This window comes from Schistocerca serialis, chromosome 4 (assembly GCF_023864345.2).
Source record: "Schistocerca serialis cubense isolate TAMUIC-IGC-003099 chromosome 4, iqSchSeri2.2, whole genome shotgun sequence".
Classification (NCBI taxonomy): domain Eukaryota; kingdom Metazoa; phylum Arthropoda; class Insecta; order Orthoptera; family Acrididae; genus Schistocerca; species Schistocerca serialis.
Window position 1 is genome coordinate 597,154,127 of NC_064641.1, and position 21,276 is coordinate 597,175,402.

General features: G+C 39.6%; 1 protein-coding gene across 2 annotated transcripts in view; it reads right to left on the minus strand.

Annotated features, from left to right (window-relative positions):
• LOC126475359 (protein disulfide-isomerase TMX3) overlaps nt 1-21,276 on the minus strand; it is a 181,946-nt gene that overhangs the window by 84,489 nt on the left and 76,181 nt on the right. For both annotated transcript variants that reach the window (XM_050103173.1, XM_050103174.1), the window contains one exon: nt 15,162-15,345. In XM_050103173.1, coding sequence (XP_049959130.1) covers nt 15,162-15,345 — 184 coding nt within the window. The remainder of the gene's footprint in view (nt 1-15,161; nt 15,346-21,276) is intronic.

A 21,276-nucleotide genomic window follows, 5' to 3' on the forward strand; every position in this document is an offset into this window, starting at 1 on the left:
TGTACCTGTTGTGTTTATTAAGCTTATGGAAAAATGTTAAGATTGTGTACCAACCCAATATATGCGAATTTGATATGTGTTCTTCATTAGTATCTTTAATTTGTTTGATATGGTATCAATATATGTCTTGGGCATGTAAGTTGGTTTAGTCTTTTTTGTGTTTCTCTGGACAATTTTATGTCCTTGTGAATTTTTGGTTGTGTAGGTGTAGTTTTTCTTTTATATATCTGCATTAATATGTCTGGATTGAAATCACTTTGCTGTGTTATATATTGTAATGTATGAAGTTCTTTTTGTATGGCAGCTTCGTTCAGTGGTAGATTTTGTATTCTGAGGCCAAAGAAACACAAGCATCCATACTTCCAAGACCTGGTCAACAGAATACAAAATCTACCACTAAATCAACTTGCCATACAAAAAGAACTCAACAATTATGAGATGTATCACTACACCTACACAACCAAAAATTCAATAGGACAGAGGCTTGTCCAGAGAAACACCAAAAAAAGACAAACAATAAGCATACCTATAATTACACTATGTGATCAAAAGTATCTCGACATCACCAAAAACATGTTTCTCATATTAGGTGCATTGCGCTGCCACCTACCGCCAAGTACTCCATACCAGCAACCTCAGTAGTCATTAGACATCATGAGAGAGCAAAAAGGGGCGTTCCACGGAACTCATGGACTTCGAACGTGGCCAGCTGATTGGGTGTCACTTGTGTCATACATCTGTACGTGAGATTTCCACACTCCTGAACATCCCTACGTCCACTGTTTCCGATATGATAGTGAAGCAGAAACGAGAAGGCACAAGTACAGCACAAAAGCGTACAGGCCGACCTGGTCTGTTGACTGACAGACACTGTCAACAGTTGAAGAGAGTCATAATGTGTAATACACAGACATCTATCCACACTATCACCTGATAATTCCAAACTGCATCAGGATCCACTGCAAGTATTATGACAGTTAGGGGGTAGGTGAGAAAACTTGGATTTCATGGTCGAACAGCTGCTCATAAGCCACACATCACGTCGGTAAATACCAAACAACACCTCGCTTGGTGTAAGGAGCATAAACATTGGATAAATATTGAGTGGAGTGACAAATCATGGTACACAATGTGGCGATCCGATGGCAGGGTGGGGGTATAGCGAATACCTGGTGAATGTCATCTGCCAGCATGTGTAGAGACAACAGTAAAATTCGGATGCGGTGATGTTAAGGTGGCGTGTTTTTCATGGAGGGGGCTTGCACCTCTTATTGTTTTGCCTGGCACTATCACAGCACAGGCCTACATTGATGTTTTAAGCACCTTCTTGCTTCCCACTGTTAAAGAGCAATTCAGGGATGGCGATTGCATCTTTCAACACAATTGAGCACCTGTTAATAATGCATGGCCTGTGGAAGAGTGGTTACATGACAATGACATCCCTGTAATGGACTGGCCTATACAGAGTCCTCACCTCAATGCTGTAGAACACCTTTGGGATGTTTTGGAATGCCGATTTTGTGCCAGGCCTCACTGAGTGACATAAATACCTTTCCTCAGCGTAGCACTCCATGAAGAATGGGCTGCCATTACCCAAGAAACCTTCCAGCACCTGATTGAATGTATGACTGCGAGATTGAAAGCTGTCCTCGAGGACAAGGGTGGGTCAACACCATATTGTATTCCAGCATTACTGATGGAGGGCAGCACGAACTTTTAAGTCATTTTCAGCCAGGTGTCCGGATACTTTTGATCACACAGTGTATTTAGATATAATATCAAACAAATTAAACACAATAATGAAGAACACACGTCACCATACACTTCACTCAGAAAAAAACAAAATTACCAACATATAAAACAAAACAGTGTGGAAAGTCAGCAAAATGAATGCACTACCCAATGTGGCAACTCTAGAGAAAAATCCACCATTGCATCACACAATGCATTGCAACCAACGATTCTGGGGAGACCCAACAACTGCAGTGAAAAGGCTGACTCAGAGCAACCTTGGAATCCTTCTAAAATAAAATCCGAAAAGAAATTCTTTCTAGGCTCTTTAAATGTGAATTCTCTAGTCAAGACAGGTAAACAAAAAGAAATAGAAATACTTTTAGAGAAAAGCAAAATTAAAATTTTATCAGTTCAAGGAACAAGGTTCCTAGATAAAAATATAGTAGATACTTGTAACTACAGAATCTTCAAAGGCAAACCAGCAATCAAAATTAAGAATCAGACGCCATCATTGGGTACAGCTTTCTATGTTCATCAAAATACAATAGGAAATTTAACAGAATTAAAATCTACCTCAGAGAGAAGATCTTTCCTATCAGTTAAATGCAAAAACAAGATATACACGCTTGTTAATTGCCAAACACCAATAAATGAAGTCGGCAGGAAAAAACACAAGAAACAGAGGAATTCTGGGACCTTTTAGAAACTGAAACATCCAAAGTTCCAAAGATGAATGCCAGATCACTATTACGTGATTTCAATGCGCATAAAGGCAGAGAAAAGAAATTTAGAAATGAGGCAGGACAAGCCAACACAAATGGTATGAAGCTACTTAGATTGTGTCAAAGCTCTCACCTCAAACTAATATCAACCTTCTTTAGGAACCTCCAAAGAAAAGCTAAAACGTGGATATCTCCCAACCCAATGTTAGAAGACTTTCAGTTATATGATATGGCTGTTTCACAAAAAAGTACAATGGAAATTATGAAAGTGAAAGTAGTAAGGAACGGTGAATTTGATTCTGATCATTAACCCCCTGAAACTGAAGTCAAACTTCCACCTAATAAAGAACAACTAAGTTTCACCAGGGAACGCCGGTCAACTGCTGTTTGTGTATGAGAAATCAGTTGGAAACTTTCCTCATGTCAGCACATTGTAGGTGTCTCCACCAGTGCCAATGCTCTGAAAAGCTAATCACTTGCATATCACAGCATCTTCTTCCTGTTGGTTGAATTTCGCGTCTGTAGCATGTCATCTTTGTGGTGTAGCAATTTTAACGGTCAGTAGTGTATAAAGACTAAATTAAAGTGGCTGAACATGGCAACTGGCTAGAAATATCCAAAGCGATTAATAATGTGGGGGAGGGAGGGGGGGGGGGGGGGAAGAGGGAGGGAGGGAGAGGGGCTAAAAATGGAAATGCTCAAAGAAAATTGAAGATTATGATCAGTTTAAACAACAAAGAAAGGAAACAGCCAGATTAATCACAAACACCAAATGAGCCTCTGAAAAGGAGAAACTTTTGGAAACAGACAAAAATTTCATAAAAAAATAATACCTGTGACTTCGATCAAACTTTTAAGAATAAATTAAAGAGATACCAAACACTAAATGTCTGTTTCAAAAATGAGAACGGCAAAACTGGGTTAAGTAATATTGAAAATTTTGAAATACTAGCAAGATATTTTCGTCAGCTTCTGAACTGTCCTGAACCAAGTCAAATTTGAGTTCTCGGATATTACTGAAAATTTGGAAGAAGATTTACCATCAAATATAGAAAAAAATTAAGTACTTAAAACCCTCAAAAGAACAAAGCTAGTCAAGAAGAGTCTATTACAGATGAACTTTTGAAGTGGCCCTTGCAAAACATAGCAAATGAGTTAAATTTACTCTCTGAAGAAATCTGGAAAACATAAAAATCTAAGAGGAATGGAAAATTGCCTTGGTATATCCACTCCACAAAGAGGTAATAAACAGGATGTAAAAAACTGTAGATGAATCTCTTTACTGGCAGTAGCATATAAAGCATTTTCCAAGATTTTATCAAGCAGAATGGTCATTTAGGTGAATATCAAAGTGGTTTTAGGAAGGGAAGGTCATGCTCAGAACAAATATTTAACTTTAAGTCAGTTATTTGCACACATTACTTAAGTCAAAGGACACTGAAATTATGTTTGTGGATTTTGATTTTGTTTACAGAGAAATTATAGATAAAATGATTCGATAATTTGATGTGAAGTCTAAGTTGGCAAACTTACTCTGTGAAATACTTATACATACAGTCTGTAAAGCAAAATTTATGGGAGTAATTTCACAGCCTTTCAAAATAACACAAATAAATCTCTTGGAAAAAATAGCAGCAGAACTGGCTTAAGAATTTCTGCAGAAAAAGCAAAATTTGTAACAAATGTTAAGGATCTTCCAAAATTCTCAAAACCAGATATGGACCAAATAGGAGGTAAAAAAAATTCAAATATCTAGGGGAGATAATCCAAGAAGATGTTTTGGAAAAATCGGCAATAATGGAAAGTTTCCATAAAATGGGGAGAGCATGTGGTATCACCAAAGACATCTACAATAAAAAGGCCCTATCCAAAAATGTAATAATAAGGCATTACGAAACGATAGTGCAGCCAGAATGCCTAAATGCAAGAGAATGCCTGGCATTAAACTATAATTTAGACAAATATGAAGTACTACAAATGCAAATTATAATGAAAATATTAGGACCACAAAACACAGCAGAAGACCGAAAATTACAAAGTAATGCCAAAACATACTGAAATATACCAAAATACAGAAAATATCTCAAACATAATGAGAAAATTAACACTCATGTTTTTTGGACATTTATTTTGAATGCAGGACAGTAAATTAACTAGGTAATAAGATTTTCAAATATTTGTGCATTAAGAAGTCCACAACAAGCTGGATCAGTGAAATAAAAAAGGATTTAGAAAGAAACAATATAAAAAACAGAAGATAGAAACAAACCAGAAGCCTTTCAGGAAATAGTATTGAAAATAGAAGGATTCCAACAAGACTGGTTAAAAACTGTCTGAAGAAAGAAAGAAGAAACATAAAGAACAAATGAAAGCATAATGGAAAAAAGACAAGAACAAAGGATGAAGGTTGAAGAACTGAAATTGAAGTGTGATTTGCAGATGGCCTATCTGCAGTAAAAAAATTAAAATGTTTAGTTAATAACAATATACTTAAGTTATAGACAGCAACTGCAGACAATGCTTCTTCTACAATGGTAAATGGAATAGTTTGGTGTGCCATGAGACTGGGATTTCATCAGATTTTATACTAGCCACCAGCACGAATTGGGCATGCACCACATTAGCATAAATGACTGTGGCTGGACTATGGTGCCCAACATTAGGAATATTTCATCTCCAAAGTTGGGCTTTCCATGTGCCTAAATACAGAGACAAGCAAAATAATGTGAACATCTGTACTTACTTGGGAATGGTTTATTAATAAGGGGTTGGACCCCATTTCCCTGTAATATAGCTGCAATTCTTCTTGGAATACTGGCGTATAATGATTGTATAGTCCCCAGTGGAATGTTAAGCCACTCTTTGATCAGAACCACCTCTAACTCCTGTTGTGACAAGGGAGGCAGAAATCTGCTCTGGCATCCACACTCCAATACTACCTACAAGGGTTCGATAATGTTCCAGTCCAGAGACAGTGCTGGCCAGGGAAGATGCCGCAGCTCAGTTGCATGCTCCTCATACCACAATTGTACTGTCCTGGCTGCATTATTGTCCTGAAATATGGCATGATAGTTGGGGAACAACATCTAAATCATGGGGTGCACCTGCTCACCTAAAACGTTCACGTAATCATTGGCCGTAATACAGCATTTTGAGAGTCATGATGGGACCGGCAGAATACCATGATATGGCTGCCCACGCCATCACATTTCCACCTCCATGCTTACCACCGGGATCAAGCAATCAGGATTGTAGGCTTCTTTTGGCATTCTCCTCACATAAACCTGGCCTGATGTTGGAGTTAACAAAGATGTTGACTTTTCGGACCATATGACATGTTTCCACTGATCAGCCGCCCAGAATTTATGCTAGTGACATCATGTTTTATGCTTTTTTGCACTGGTTGTTGTTACTAATGGTTTCAGTATAGCAGCTCATCCATGAATATTCACTTTATCAATATCATGAAAAGGAAAGTTGTCACTCACCATTTAGCAGAGGTGCTGAGTCGCAGATAGACACAACAAAGAGACTGTCGCAAATAAGCTTTAGGTGTGTGTGTGTGTGTGTGTGTGTGTGTGTGTGTGTGTGTGTGTTTGTTTATTTTTCATGAAGGCCTTGCTGGCCAAAAGCTTATTTGTGACAGTCTTTTTGTTGTGCCTATCTGCGACTCAGCACCTCCCCTATACAGTGAGTGGCAACTTTCATTTTAATAATATTGTTACATTCCATCCTGGATTTCCCATTGTTTAATATTTGCTTTATGGAGTTCTTGGCCAACTGTGTTGATAGATATGGGATCTCGCAGATGGCTATTGTGCTCTGCAGTCACTTTAGCCATCATAGTTTTGTGTAATTTTGACACAATTCGAGTTAGTGTATGACGATCTCTGTCATTCAGTTTTGATTTGCGCTCACTGTTACGTTTACATGATGATTCCTTATTTTGTGTAGGCTGTGTGACTGTTGAAATGGTTGCTCTTGAAACATTCAATAATTTGGCGCTCTTGGTTACTGATGCTCCAGTTACTCGGGGCTCCCCAATCTGCACTCTTTGAAACTCTGTTAGGTCTTTCATTGCACATCAACATCGGCCTCTGAATGCAAACATGAGGTGTGCACTACTCATAAACGACCTGCACTGATGCCTAATCCTTAGTGAACATGCACAGTCCAGTGCGACATGTGCCTTACCTGCATTGTTGACTATCAAACACAACCATCCCATTACTACCACTGTTCACATTATTTTGCCTATCCCCTGTATAACAGTGTGCCCATAGTATCTTGATTCAAATAAAATTACTGCCATCACAGTCACCAACTGCTGAGAAAACTGTTTTGATGACAGATGGCATTGTCAATGATCACGGTATTTTATAGCAAATAAATAGACCACAGTGCACCATTTACACATCAACTCAATGCTGGACAACTGATGAACAATCATACTATTCACTGTGGGATGGTGTCTAGAGTACAGAAGCCACTGCCTCACACGTGTGCTCTGGTCACTGCTCATCATGGTGCAAGAGATTAGCATGAGCATAAGAACACTACCACTGGATGCTTATAGCAAGGAAAAACATCACAGGGACTGGTTGGTTGGTTGTTTTGGGGAAGGAGACCAGACAGCGAGGTCATCGGTCTCATCGGATTAGGGAAGGACGGGGAAGGAAGTCGGCCGTGCCCTTTGAAAGGAGCCATCCCGGCATTTGCCTGGTGCGATTTAGGGAAATCACGGAAAACCTACATCAGGATGGCCGGACGCGGGATTGAACCGTCGATCACAGGGACTGATGAAACACAATAACAGACAAAATTGGGTACAGTTAGACAAACAATGTACAGTGGTACATCCCAAATGTGAATAGTCTATAGTTCAGGTAGCTGGGAATATTCTCACACAGGGTTTGTTTAATACGGGATGAAACGAGGTCCTTAAGATGTCTCCCAGCAATAACATCAGAAGAATCCACTGCACTTGTGTTTGTACACCTAAGGCATTCTTCAGGTGACCTGTACATGCAGCAAGGCACATCATTCCTGAAAAGAACATACCGAACAACTCAATTACTTAGGAGCGAAATTGTAATAACCAACTCATTACTGCACCTCTGCCACGCATGTCGAAATGTGCACATATTTGAGTAGTGCACCATTCAGTTCTCTGGCCCACAGTAGATGCCACTGACCTTGATCTGGCACCTATAGCAAGTGGCCCCTAGTCGGGCAAATGCTTCTTATCCAACCATATATTGGCCAGCAGTCTCTTATTTGTTCTCTAAACTCTATTGCAATTATTCTGTCACACCATGACTTAATAAATAGGTGGTTTCTTATGCTGTGTTTTTTATTATGTTTGAAGTTATAACATAACTGGTGAAGAGTAGAACTTCCATATGCTCAACATCAGTGATGGTTTTTTCATGCAAGTTATCCATGCATCCAGTACTTCAGTCATTTCTCCACTAGTGGCAACTTATTATGGCCACCTCGGAAAATCTTGTGACTACATTGATAGTTCATACTCCATCATCTTAGTGCATCAACCGCAGTTTCTGCCAGTTGATGACTCTTCTGAAGATTGGGAAGCTTACGGAAACAGCCCCGTGCGCACTTCATTACATTTCTGGTGACTAACAAAGAAACTTGTAAGGCTCTGTTTTTATCATAGATTACTCCTTGCAACAGTCCGCAGGTCGTGGTCTTGCGGTAGCATTCTCTCTTCCCACGCACGGGGTCCCGAGTTCAATTCTCAGCAGGGTCAGGGATTTTCCCTACCTCGAGATGACTGGGTGGTGTTGTGTCGCCTTCATCATCATCATTCATCTCCATTATGGTCGGAGGAAGGCAATGGCAAACCACCTCCATTAGGACCTTGCCTCGTCGGCGGTGCGGGTCTCCCGCATCATCCTCTACACTCCTATCATCATCATCATCATCATCGTCGTCATCGTCATCATCATTCATCCATCATCCATTATCCTCCTCCTCCTCCTCCTCCTCCTCCTCCTCCACCACCACCACCACCACCACCACCGCCGCCGCCGCCGCCGCCACCGCCACCGCCACCACCACCACCACTTGCATGTACCAGCTGTTTTGTCAATTATCCCCTTAGCAGGAACTGGCCTCACTACTTTAGACGAAATGTTTAGATTGTTGTTTTCGTTGTTTTCGCTTTATCACAAATTTACCCAAGTCATTCCCATTCATGTGGAATTTTACCAGTGCTGCAAGCAGTCACATCAATCTTATTGGGCTTGGGTGTTAGAGCTGCAGCTTTGAACTATAAGTCACTTTATTACTAAAACCTCCAAAGAATCAGACACAGATTCCATGGTTAGAGAAGCAATCGTCTGTATAGGACCCGACAAGGAAGTTCATAAGAGAGAGCCCTTCAGTGAGAGGATCCATCATTGGAAGAAATTTTAAACATTGCTCAGTCTTTTGAAGTCTCATATGCTGCAGGCCACGAAATCAAAGCATGGGGCGACAGTGCTGCCATTGTCAGTGAACCATGTCAGTGCACAGAAACAAACTTGCTGAAGAGGAAGTCAATGTCATTCAAACAAGCAAACCCGGCCACAACAGACAAACCCATCGGCAACAACAAGAACACCATGCAGCACTTCTGTCATGTCCTGCTTGCTTTGTGCAACATGAGACAGCTGCATGTCCCAGGTGGTGGGCATTGTCACAAAAGTGTCACAAAAAAGTCTACATTGCATCAGTCTGTCATCCTCCACCTTCCTCAGAACAAATGGACACTGGCATTGGACATTGACATTCATTCTATTTCCTCACTGCCTGCAGTTCAGAATGAATTCTTTACTGAAGTGTCTGTTCTGAACAAACTGTTATCTCTACAAGTGGACATCGGAGCAGCTGTTTCACTCCTCAACTCTCAAATGTACACATGGCTGTGCTTTTCATCGTAAACTGCCATCAAATGCTGTCTGGTAACCTATAATAAACAGCGTATTCCTGTTCTTGGTCCATTTATGGCCACCATGGCTTACAAAACTATAGTCCATCCTATCATATATTTGGCTGTTAACGATCGTCACACAAAATTTGTTTGGATTACATGCTTTCATTGCTTCTGAATTTTCTGTAAGTGACACAGTGCATCTTTTATCAGATCAGGTTTCTTATCACAACCAAGATTCAATGTGTTCGGAGTTTTCGGATTTGTTTTCAGAGTGTCAATATGTGCACACATTTGAATAGTGTGCCATTTGGCTGCTCCGGGCACCCAGCAAAGGTCACCAACCTTGGTCTGGTACACTTACCCCCCTGCATCCAATAGCAAGCAGCCACTGGTGGGCAAATGTTTCCTATATACATGTTAAAGAAAGAACAGACCATATGCACCGAAACCCAAAGAATCTGTAGAACAGTGCATATCAGCAGTAAGTGATTAAGACTGTTGAGAGAAGCGGTACATGGAGGCCCACACCACCCTATTCCTATGACTCAAAATATCAGCAGTACCATTTCAAGCTGAAGCTGTGATAAGCCGTCGATAAAGAAAGTAGAAATATGCTTGCAAGCACCTACATACTTTGTCGATTTTGAAGGGTTCCAAGAGAATGAATGGTGAAAAATATTTGTTTCCAGGATATGGGCTTATCATACTATAAATTTTTAGATTTTGCAAAATATGCTGCTATGACAATGATTTATAGAAGGAACCAGTGGATAGAAGAGTTTTATTGTAGTGACAATACACAATTTGATTGTGTCACAGTATTACCTGCCATCTTCTCTTGGCAGCCGTAACAAACTGCACAACTTTGTTTAGGTTATTGGCTACATGACAGAGCACTACAAAAGGCGTGGGACAGAGCACTACAAAAGGTGTGGGACAGAGCACTACAAAAGGTGTGGACCTGTCAGTCATGAAGATTTCCTTGCGTAATGAATATTCTATCAAGTTTCAAGATTGGAGCCAGATCATGTTGACTTCTTGCCACAATATTTCGGCTGGCAACTGTCCAGCCATTTTCAGGTGAGTGTCCACCACTGGAGACTGCTAGGTCACAGCACCGGCTTTATAGCACAAATTGGTGTGGAAATGCATGTGCATTGGCGGCCATCACAAGGCCATTTTCTACCAAAACTTGCATCCTTTACAAATACTACTCCACATGTGGTGCACAGGTGCATGTGTAAAGGTCAAACTACATCTCTGCCCCCTATTGGAAGTCACACTCACATCACTAAAAACAAACATCAGATGTCACCAGACATGTCATTACTAATAAAATGTTTTCTCTCACAAGAAATTAAAGAGATCACTGGTCCCATGCCTTATCCAGTTGAAAGCTGCTGTCACCATTTATAAGATTTCGTACGAAAACATATTTCCACAGATTCTTTAATTACTGAATCCTCAAAGCATCTTGCAGGGGCCAAGATTTTTGTGGCCAATAATCTATAGGGTGTCCTGTGATAATACAATGCTCCGCTACGGCCAACTTACTGGGCTGCAAAAGGTGAGTGTGGCACTTATGTTCAATGCACCTTTCACGTACTGTGTGTATCGTCTGACTTATGTATGCTTTGCTGCACACTGGCACAGGATCTTGTAAATACCGGCCTTTTGCAGACCCAGATCGTCCTTTGGCGAACCGAGAAGGGCACTGATCTTCGCCAGTCGCTGGATTATTACTTTAACTTGATGTTTCCCTAGGATCCTGCCTACTTTAAACAAAAGGTTGCCGACATATGGAAGGAACACACTGGACTTGAATGGCTTCTTATTTCATGATCTAGTAGGTGGTCACATTTTCTCCTCCTTAGCACTTTACTAATCTGATATGTAGAGAAACCATTATCATTTAATACTGGCTGTAGATGTTCCAGCTCCTTTGTAAGGCTGTCTCCATCAGAAACTACACGAGCCCAGTGCACCAACGTTCTAAGGATGCCAATAGTTTGCGAAGGTTGATGACAGACCGACACTTGCAAATAAATGTCTGCCGTATCTGTGGTCTTATACCCTAATAACCCATCCACTCTCCTAGTAACCGAGACATCCAAAAATGGTAAGAAGCCATCTTTCTCTATTTCCATCATAAACAGGACGTTCTTGTGGATTGAATTTAGATGCTCCAAGAAGCATGACAGTTGTTGTTCACCATGGGGCCACACTACAAAAGTGTCATCTACATATCACCAGAAGACTCTTGGCTTAAGTTCTGCTGAATCACGTGCCCTTTCGTCAAAGCCTTCCATAAAAAAGTTTGCTACCAGAGAGGAGAGAGGATTGCCCATGGCAACACCATCAGTCTGCTCAAAATATTTATTGTTAATTAAAAAGAAGGTCAAGGAAATGACATGAGGAAAAAGTGCTGTTATATTGGCCATGAACTTATTGCCAATGAGTGACAAAGAGTTCATATGAGGAACCTTAGTAAAAAAGTGAGACGACATCGAAGTTCACAAGTAAATCAGTTTCACTGAGTTGAATTGACTTCAGTCTATTGACAAAGTCAGCAGAGTTGCAAACATGATGCACCCACTTCCCCACAAAAGGTCTCAGTAGAGGCGCAAGATGTATCGCCAAATCATATGTGGGGACATCGATGTTACTGACTATCGACTGTACAGAACCTTTTCTTTATGAATCTTCAGAAGACCAAATAACTTGGGTGTACAGAACTATGAGGTCTTAATGTTTTGGCCAATTCTTGCAGAAAAGAAGAATAATTCGGCAGTGCTGATGTTTTCCTTTCCACTTTCCCTGTGGGGCCTTTGTCAATCTTCCGACCCATTGGTTCACTCAGAAAGTTATAATCTTCTGTTCATAAACCTCACATGGCAACAGCACAGCAGCATTTCCCTTATCTGCTGGTAAGATCACCAAGTGAGGATCTTCTCGTAGCTTTTGTGGTGTGGCCCCTTCCGTGGCAGAAATTTTGCTCTTCTGATGGGGGAGCTTTTCTAAGTGCACAACAAATTTCATGTCTTATTTCTTCTGCAGCATCACTAGGAAGAGGTCTAACAGCTTTCTCTGCAGCGCCAATAAACTCAGTCAGAGGCAGAACTCTTAGTGTATGGGTGAAGTTCAAGCCTTTCCCAAGCACAGACAGTGTTACGTTGCCCAAAACCTTACCCGTGAAATTGACCACGGAGTGTCAAAAGCTATCTTCTTGCGGTAATGTTGCCGATGGTGGCAAACTTTGAAAACTGTCTTGAAGTAGACCCCTCGTGGACCCAGTCCGACTTTGCCCAGGTCAGGTCATCGACCCGTGCCCAGGAAGTGATGGCAGGCTGGATGCAATCTTCATACTCAGATGGAACAGACGTTTCAATATGGCAACCAAGTCATGGCAAGTAAAACGGATCCTCTCCTTCACAAGTGCTAGGTTTGCCTAATGTGAACATTGGTTACTCTACACATCAGATTAGTACAGTGCTGAGGAGGAAGAAATGTGCCCATCCACAACATGAAGATAAGCTCTTTAAGTCCAGAGTGTCCCTTCCAAATGCTGCCAACCTTTCATCTAAAGTAGGTAGGATTGTAAGGAAACATCAAGTTTAAGTAATCTTCCAGCCACTGGTGAAGATCGGTGTCCTCCTCAGTTCGGTAAAGTACGATCTGGAATCTGCAGAAGGCCGGTATTTACAGAATTCCGTGCCTGTGTGGCAAAGTGTACATAGGTCAGACAATATGCACAGTACACAAATGGTGTGTTGAACATGAACACCACACTTGCCTTTCACAGCCCACCCAGTTGGCCTAGCGGAGCATTGTATTACCACAGGACACTACGGATTATTCTGCCACAAAAATCTTGACCCCAATGAGATGCTTTTGGGATTCAGTAATTAAAGAATCTGTGGAAATACGTCCGGCATAAAATCTTATGAATCATGATGGTGGCTTTCAACTGGATAAGGCTTGGAACCCTGTGATCTCTTTAATTTCTTCTAAGAGAAAACATTTTATTAGTAATGACATGTCTGGTGACATCTGATGTTTGTTTCTAGCGACATGACTGCGCCTTCTGATAGGAGGTGGACATGTAGTTTCACCTTTATGGTTGCACCTGCATGCCACATATGGAGCAGTATTTGCAGAGGACACAGATTTTGATACGGACTCTCCTATGACAGCCATCAATACGCGTGCATTTCCATGCCAATTTTTGCTATAAAGCTGACACCTGAACTAGCAGTCTCCAGTAGTAGACACTCAGCAGAAGATGGCTGGATGGTTGCCAGCTGAAATAGTGAGACCAGAAGTCAACATGATTCGACTGCAATCCTGAAACTTCAATGAAAGGTGTGGACCTATTAGTATCAATGTCTCAGTGTTCTTTGTCTAGTGCTGCAGTGGTGGCACCTATGCTATTATGTTTGTTTCAATTGTCCAGAAACCAACACCATCACAGACCACAATGGGCACATAAGCATCATGGCTGACATGCTGATTGACAAAATGTAATGTTCCTGAACAAGTCCTACTTCAAATTGGCCCTATTATCACAGCCTCAAAACTGTTAGTGACCACAATCTGGAAGCCAGCTTTAGTTATCATCATAGCAGGCAGAAATCATCAAGTATGATGGGCTTGCTGCATCATTTGATGCAGCATGGCAATCTCAGCATAGCATATCCAGTGAATGCTGAGCAGTGATAAATACACCAATGAGTTTTTATAGCAGAGTAAAACACTTCTCTTGGAAGTTCAACATGCTGCAATTGTGTCAGCAGAACAACACACATCTGTATGCAGTAAGGAGTGTACTAGCTTTCTGTGAAGAAAGATGGGTACAACTTCAGCTGAAACTTCCAAGCTGAGAGACCGCTGTCGATACATAAAACTATTCCTCCAACTGCAAGAGACATGTTCGGATACAAAACAGCAAGTTCTCCACCACAGTTGGAGACAAAACACAAAGAAATAGTTTTATGTACTGACCACAGCTTGTCAGCTGGGAAATTTTAATTGAAGAAAAAGGGAAAGTCTACATTGATGATGGGTACCACTGTTTTCCTGGCCTATGATTGCTTGGCATATCACTCATCAAACATGTCTGGGGTTTGGTTGGTTGGTAATAGTAATTACTACTGATGACTGACTGGCTATAGAGAGATTACTCAGGGACATATTCAGGTCCTCTTTGATTTTACACTATGACATTTCAAGCCTGACCGACATATGTGTAAGTTTCACACCACATTAAATTCTTAAAGAAAGAAATTATATATAGTTCTGTAATCTTAATCATTTTTGTTTGTGTAACTAATCTACGATAAAAATTTATTTTGATCACATGTATTCTTTCTACTCCTGTAGTTTGCATAGTAATTATTATGACAATGCTGCTGATAACGGAACAGACTGGACTAGGACTGGACAAGGAATCTGCCACACACTTTTTGAAGGAACCATCATGTTATCCATCTGAAGAGCTCTGTAAGGTAATCCTGATTTCCAAATATGCTTGAATAAGGCACGAATTCCAGATATGTTGAACCATGCAAGAAGAATCAAAAGGATTAAATTCTGAAGCAATATAAATGTCTGTAATCAAGTAGACTTCAAGATAAATTAAAACAACTGATGAACACACATTTTTCAGGCCAATCACTGTGCAAAATGTATGATGTTATGCGTGAATAGCTTTAACTACTCATCACAACAAGTTAGAGTTGCAACAGAAATCAAAAATCGAAGCAACTCACCCACAAGTTTCCAATCATTTCTCCAATATAAAGGAAAAATAATGGTTTTGTCAGCTGCACTGTTTCCAAGCTCTCCAGTTTTGTCAGCTGTTGGACTGGTGGACCTGAGAGTCTAACTGCAAAATTGACTATTTCTTCTTTTGTTCTGTCACCTTTGAATGTGTGCTGAGCATCTCCCTTCAAACTGAAAAGTAAGGGAGAAATCTGTGAGTTTCTGGACAAACTTCATCATCGCATCACATTTTTTTCCAATTATCTGTGTAAAGAAACACTATTACAACTTGGCTGGAACAAAGGCATCATTTAATTATGAGCTATGCAGCTTCATTTTGGTGAAATATGATGAGTTACTGCCCCAAAAATCTGCATGTCATATCTCATTTTCACTTCCAATAATCAAGTTTATATGACTGTGTGCCTAACCCTTTAAAGAAATCACTTTTCACTATCAAAGGCTGTAAGCAACAGTTAAATCTACTACCTAGTTTCTGCACTGGGACAAGATGCATTTTTTATGTACAAGACTACGGTATTACATGCTCTTTCAACTAAAATCATTTTCATATTAATGTACCTGTACCACTCTCCAAAATTGATAGGGGTAGGAATGTCTCATGGGGGGGGGAGGGGAGGGACGGAGAGGAGGGGTGCAAGTGTTTGCAATCTGGAGATATGTGGAAACACATCAGGCAATACTACCCAAAGACTCATCTTAGATAATACACTGAAGAAAGGCAAGACTACATCTATAGCATTTGCAAATTTGAAGAAAGCTACTGACTGGACTACACTTTCTGAAATTTTGAAGGTTGCAAGGATAAAACGCAGGAAGTGAAAACTGCAATTATAAGAGTTGAAGGACATGTTAAGGAAGCAATGAGTTGAGAAGGAAGTGGGAGAGGATTGTGGCCTATAACCAACGTAAAACAATTTTTACATTGAGCAGGCAGTAAAGAGAAATTTGGAAAAGGAATTAAGATTCAGAGAGAAAAAATAGCAACTCTGAGATCTGCTGATGATATTTTAATTCCATCAGACGGCAAAAGACTTGGAACTGCAACTGAATGGAATGGCTAGAGTCTTGGAAGTAGATTGTAAGTAAAATAAGAGTAACAGAATGTAAATTAATTCAACAAGTTAATGCTGAGGGAATTATATTAGGGAATAGCAGATAACTTTTACTATTCGACAAGCAAAGCAATTGATTGTGACTGAAGTAGAGGGGCCACAAACTGCAAATTGGCAACAAAAATAAAAGTATTTCTGAAAAAGAGGAATTTGTTAACACCCAATATTAATTTGTCAGGAGGTATTTTCTGACAGTATTGGCATGGAGTAGAGCCTTGTACAGAAGTGAAACATTGATAATAAGCACGTCAGAAAAGAAGAGAATAAATGCTTTTGAAACACTGTGCTACAGAAGACTGCTTCAAATTAGATGGGTTGATCAAAACTTAATGAGGCAGTAATGAGTAAAATTTGAGGGAAAGAAATTTATGACAACTTGACTAAAATAATGGATTGGTTTATATGACACATCCTAATCAATCAAGGAATAGTTAATGTCATAATGGACAGAAGCGAGTGTGTGTGGGTGTATGTGAGAGGGGGAGGGGAAGTCTGATCTAATCACGAATACAGTAAGAAGGATCAAACGGATAATCGCTACAGGTTGCAGTAGCTGCTCAAAGATGAAGTAACTTGCGCAGGGTAGGCTTGTGTGGAGAGCTACATCAGAGCTGTCTGGGGACCGAAGACAACATATGATGAACAGTAATGGTTCTGTAATCCATTCCCTTGGGGTAGAGCCACAAAAACCTTTACTGCAAAAAATTTAACCCACTTAAGAACCAAGCCTTCCATGTCATTATTGTTAATTTTCTGATTAGCTCCGAGAAAGAAATTCTGTAATACATCCAGCAACAAAATGACAAGAAAAGCTGAAAATGTCTCAATATACTCAGTTTGGGGTAAAAATCTAGCTATATTCACATGTCTTTATTAGAAGTAGTTTTTTTTCTAAAATGGTATACCATTGCATTCATGTAGCAAGTAGCAGTGGAATTTCGACTTTACATTCTCCGATTTTACATTTTTTGGAAACTGCACCATAAATTCGTAGTCCCTGTGAAAAAGCAGTTAAATTCAATGCTAAAAATTCCCTGTTTTCACATTTCTTTCTAGTAAAGTTTACTTGATTCTACGTTGTTACTCAACATTTCGCTTGAGTTTGTCCCGTTTTCTTGCTATTGGCATTTGATGTGACTGAACAAGTTACAAGTAGGGGGGGGGGGGGGGGGGGGGGGGAAATAAATAAATAAAAAAATAAATAAATTCGTTTGCACCAGGGCTGATAGCCGAGTTAAGGGAATATTTCAGGCCACTGTGAAAATGGGAGATGTGAGAGAGAAAATGCTGGAGGAATCCACGATCGGTGTTACCAACACAACTTGCAACATTTAGCTTCACCATGCAACGATGATGGTTCGACTACATTTCGCACTACTTTTTTGCAGAAACTGGTAATTGTGATGTGGTGGCACTGTGAAAGCAACCAGGAATGAAGCTATCAATTTTTCGACTGCTATAGCGTGAAGTTGATGTTAATGGATGTGTTAGTGGCCGTAGAATCTCAGTTGTAGCAAGAACTCTTTGGGTAATATGTTTGTGGTTGCGCAAAGTGTGAAATATTTATGACAAAGAAGAATGAGAATTTTATTGCTTATCATTTCGCATGCACCAATTTAAGCTGTCCTCTTAGGTTCCTGCCTGACCACACACTAGGAAATTGCCACATATTAAGCTTATCCATTACGGATATTTTGGAACCTGTGACTGTTAATTGAATGTAAATACCTAAAAATGATTGAAAACTGGGTCATGGAATAATAAATAACTTTTCAGAAAAAAGTGACTGGTTGCAGTTTTTTGTATTTACATATAATCACCACATATTTGGAAATAAACAGCGAAGTATTTGTGACACAAAACCATATGAATTTTATTGCTGCTCGTTTCACTCTCAAGAATGTAAACTGTCCTGTTAGGTTTCTGCGTAATCACTCACTCGGAAATCACCAGACATCTGGAAATAAACAGGCAAATATTTATTTCATCCTTCCTTCTCTGACAAGATAAAAATGTTTAATAACATTGACTATTGCAGAACATATTGTATTACAATCATAATGAACGTGATAACAACACTAAGTTGAAAAGTATTGGCATGCAACGAGCTGCAAACAAATAACCTCTGACTCAGCTAACCATGACATTATCCATTATGCTACAGCTTACTCATCTGAATTTTGCATTGTACATTATTTATTATAAATATCTCTTGAAGCCTTATGTTGTTGATGCTGTATTAACTGACATTTAATGATAAATGTGACGTATTTGTGATATGGTACTTTCAATGCACCGTTCCTTTGAAACGGTATACTGCACTCATTGTCACACACTATGAAAGAAGTGAATAATCGAAGTGCACACAGTTCACACAGGGGTCATTCACAAGTGCACACTAAAGTCAATAGTCAAAAGCCCACTAGTGATGTCACCACTGCAAAAAGTACTGTGGAGTGGCTTCCACACCACCACTCCTACAGTGTTTCCCATCTGTTTCCAAATTTGTTTCTTGTGTCTGTTTCTGTCCACACTGGCAGCACACATTTCTCAGTGTATTCGCAACATCTGCAATGCTGTTTCTTATATTGTTCTCATATTGTCTGCCATATCACGTGTGGAGACAAAGAAACTGTATTACGTGCTGCTGTATTGTTAGTACTCAAAGGATCACGCAAACAAAATCAAAGATTTCATCGTCGTATTTTTTTTTCATGGTGACTTGTGACCTGAAGGCCATAACCATCTCTCAGTGTTTTGTAGTTTTACACAATAAGGTTGCGCTAGTCAAAGAATTTTGTAATTGCGTGGTTTTAAAACTATGATATTATTTTGATGGAGAGTTTGTATAGTAGTTGGTAATGGTTGATAAAATCGGATTAGTAGTTGTATGGAAACGATTTGTTAGTTTGCATATAGTCATCATCTTTGGTGAGCAAAGACATACTATAGAAAAACTGGTGGGAAAAACTGAATATAGAAGACAGCTCTAGTTTCCATAATTTCACTTGGATATAATCTAATAATTTTGAACTTTTGGCAAATATGGTGTCACTGTTTCTTTAGAAAAAGATCAAAATTTCAGGAAAGCAATTACAGCCCAGACATGATGTTAGTTTTATTTTTCTGTAAAAATGAGATTCATTCTGGAACCTCGAGTATTTATTTCACATTTCGAAGCAAACTATGACATACTACCTTATTTTCTTTTCTATGCCGTCTTTCTCCATATTCTACTAAATGCAGCAGCAGTTTTCTGCAGTGTGTGTTATTTTACTGCTTTTTGTTGTTGTAAAACTTAATACAGCAAGAGAAAACAAAAACACCTAATAACTCTATACGACAGACAACACAATGTAACATATAAACATACACCTGTGCCATGAAGCAGTGACATGCAGTAGCTGGCCTGAAATGTTTTCTTTTATCTGTAAGGACCCTGCTATGGGCACATGTTTCCATGTTTCAAAAGATGTTTCCAAATGGTGTACACATCAAATAGCTGGAAACATGTTTCAAGCTTCGTGTGTACATGGCTTGAAGTCTACTCAACCAAAGTAAACTGCCATTGGCTACAGAGAGAAACACACAAACACCCACATGTTAGTTTCAGACACCTTTCACCATATTTCAGTTTTTGATTTAATTCACTATGTTCATCAATTTTTGTTTTTTTCTGGGTGGACACAAAGGAAAGATACCTCAAAAATGCGTGTTTTGACATATAATTTGTGGTGGTAGCATGTCGGAAAACAGCTCAATTATCTTGTACGCAGATAAAAATTTCAATTTTTTATTGAGTTTTTAGTTGCTGTTACACTATGTGATTTTCTCAGAACTGATGAAGTTCATTACCACAAATTACTGCAAAAACATTGTATTGTACATTTAATTTCCTTTACTTATACAGGTGGCAGGTGTAAAATACAGGGAGCAAAAGGCTATTTACAATTTGTACAGAAACCAGATGGCAGTTATAAGAGTCGAGGGGTATGAAAGGGAAGCAGTGGTTGGGAAGGGAGTGAGACAGGTTTGTACCTCTCCCCGATGTTGTTCAATCTGTATATTGAGCAAGCAGTAAAAGAAACAAAAGAAAAATTCGGAGTAGGTATTAAAATCAATGGAGAAGAAATAAAAACTTTGAGGTTCGCCGATGACATAGTAATTCTGTCAGAAACAGCAAAGGACTTGGAAGAGCAGTTGAACGGAATGGAAAGTGTCTTGAAAGGAGGATATAAGATGAATATCAACAAAAGCAAAACGAGGATCATAGAATGTAGTCAAATTAAGTCGGGTGATGCTGAGGGAATTAGATTAAGAAATGAGACACTTAAAGTAGTAAAGGAGTTTTGCTATTTGGGGAGCAAAATAACTGATGATGGTCGAAGTAGAGAGGATATAAAATGTAGACTGGCAATGGCAAGGAAAGTCTTTCTGAAGAAGAGAAATTTGTTAACATTGAGTATAGATTTAAGTGTCAGGAAGTCGTTTCTGAAAGTATTTGTATGGAGTGTAGCCATGTACAGAAGTGAAACATGGACGATAAATAGTTTGGACAAGAAGAGAATAGAAGCTTTCGAAATGTGGTGCTACAGAAGAATGCTGAAGATTAGATGGGTAGATCACATAACTAATGAGGAGGTATTGAATAGAATTGGGGAGAAGAGGAGTTTGTGGCACAACTTGACTAGAAGAAGGGATCGGTTGGTGGGACATGTTCCAAGGCATCAAGGTATCACCAATTTAGTATTGGAGGGCAGAGTGGAGGGTAAAAATCATAGAGGGAGACCAAGAGATGAATACACCAAGCAGATTCAGAAGGATGTTGGTTGCAGTACGTACTGGGAGATGAAGCAGCTTGCACAGTATAGAGTAGCATGGAGAGCTGCATCAAACCAGTCTCAGGACTGAAGACCACAACAACAACAACATACATACTTCATACAGTGTACTGGTGAGGATTGTGATTTGTAATTGTATATTCCAA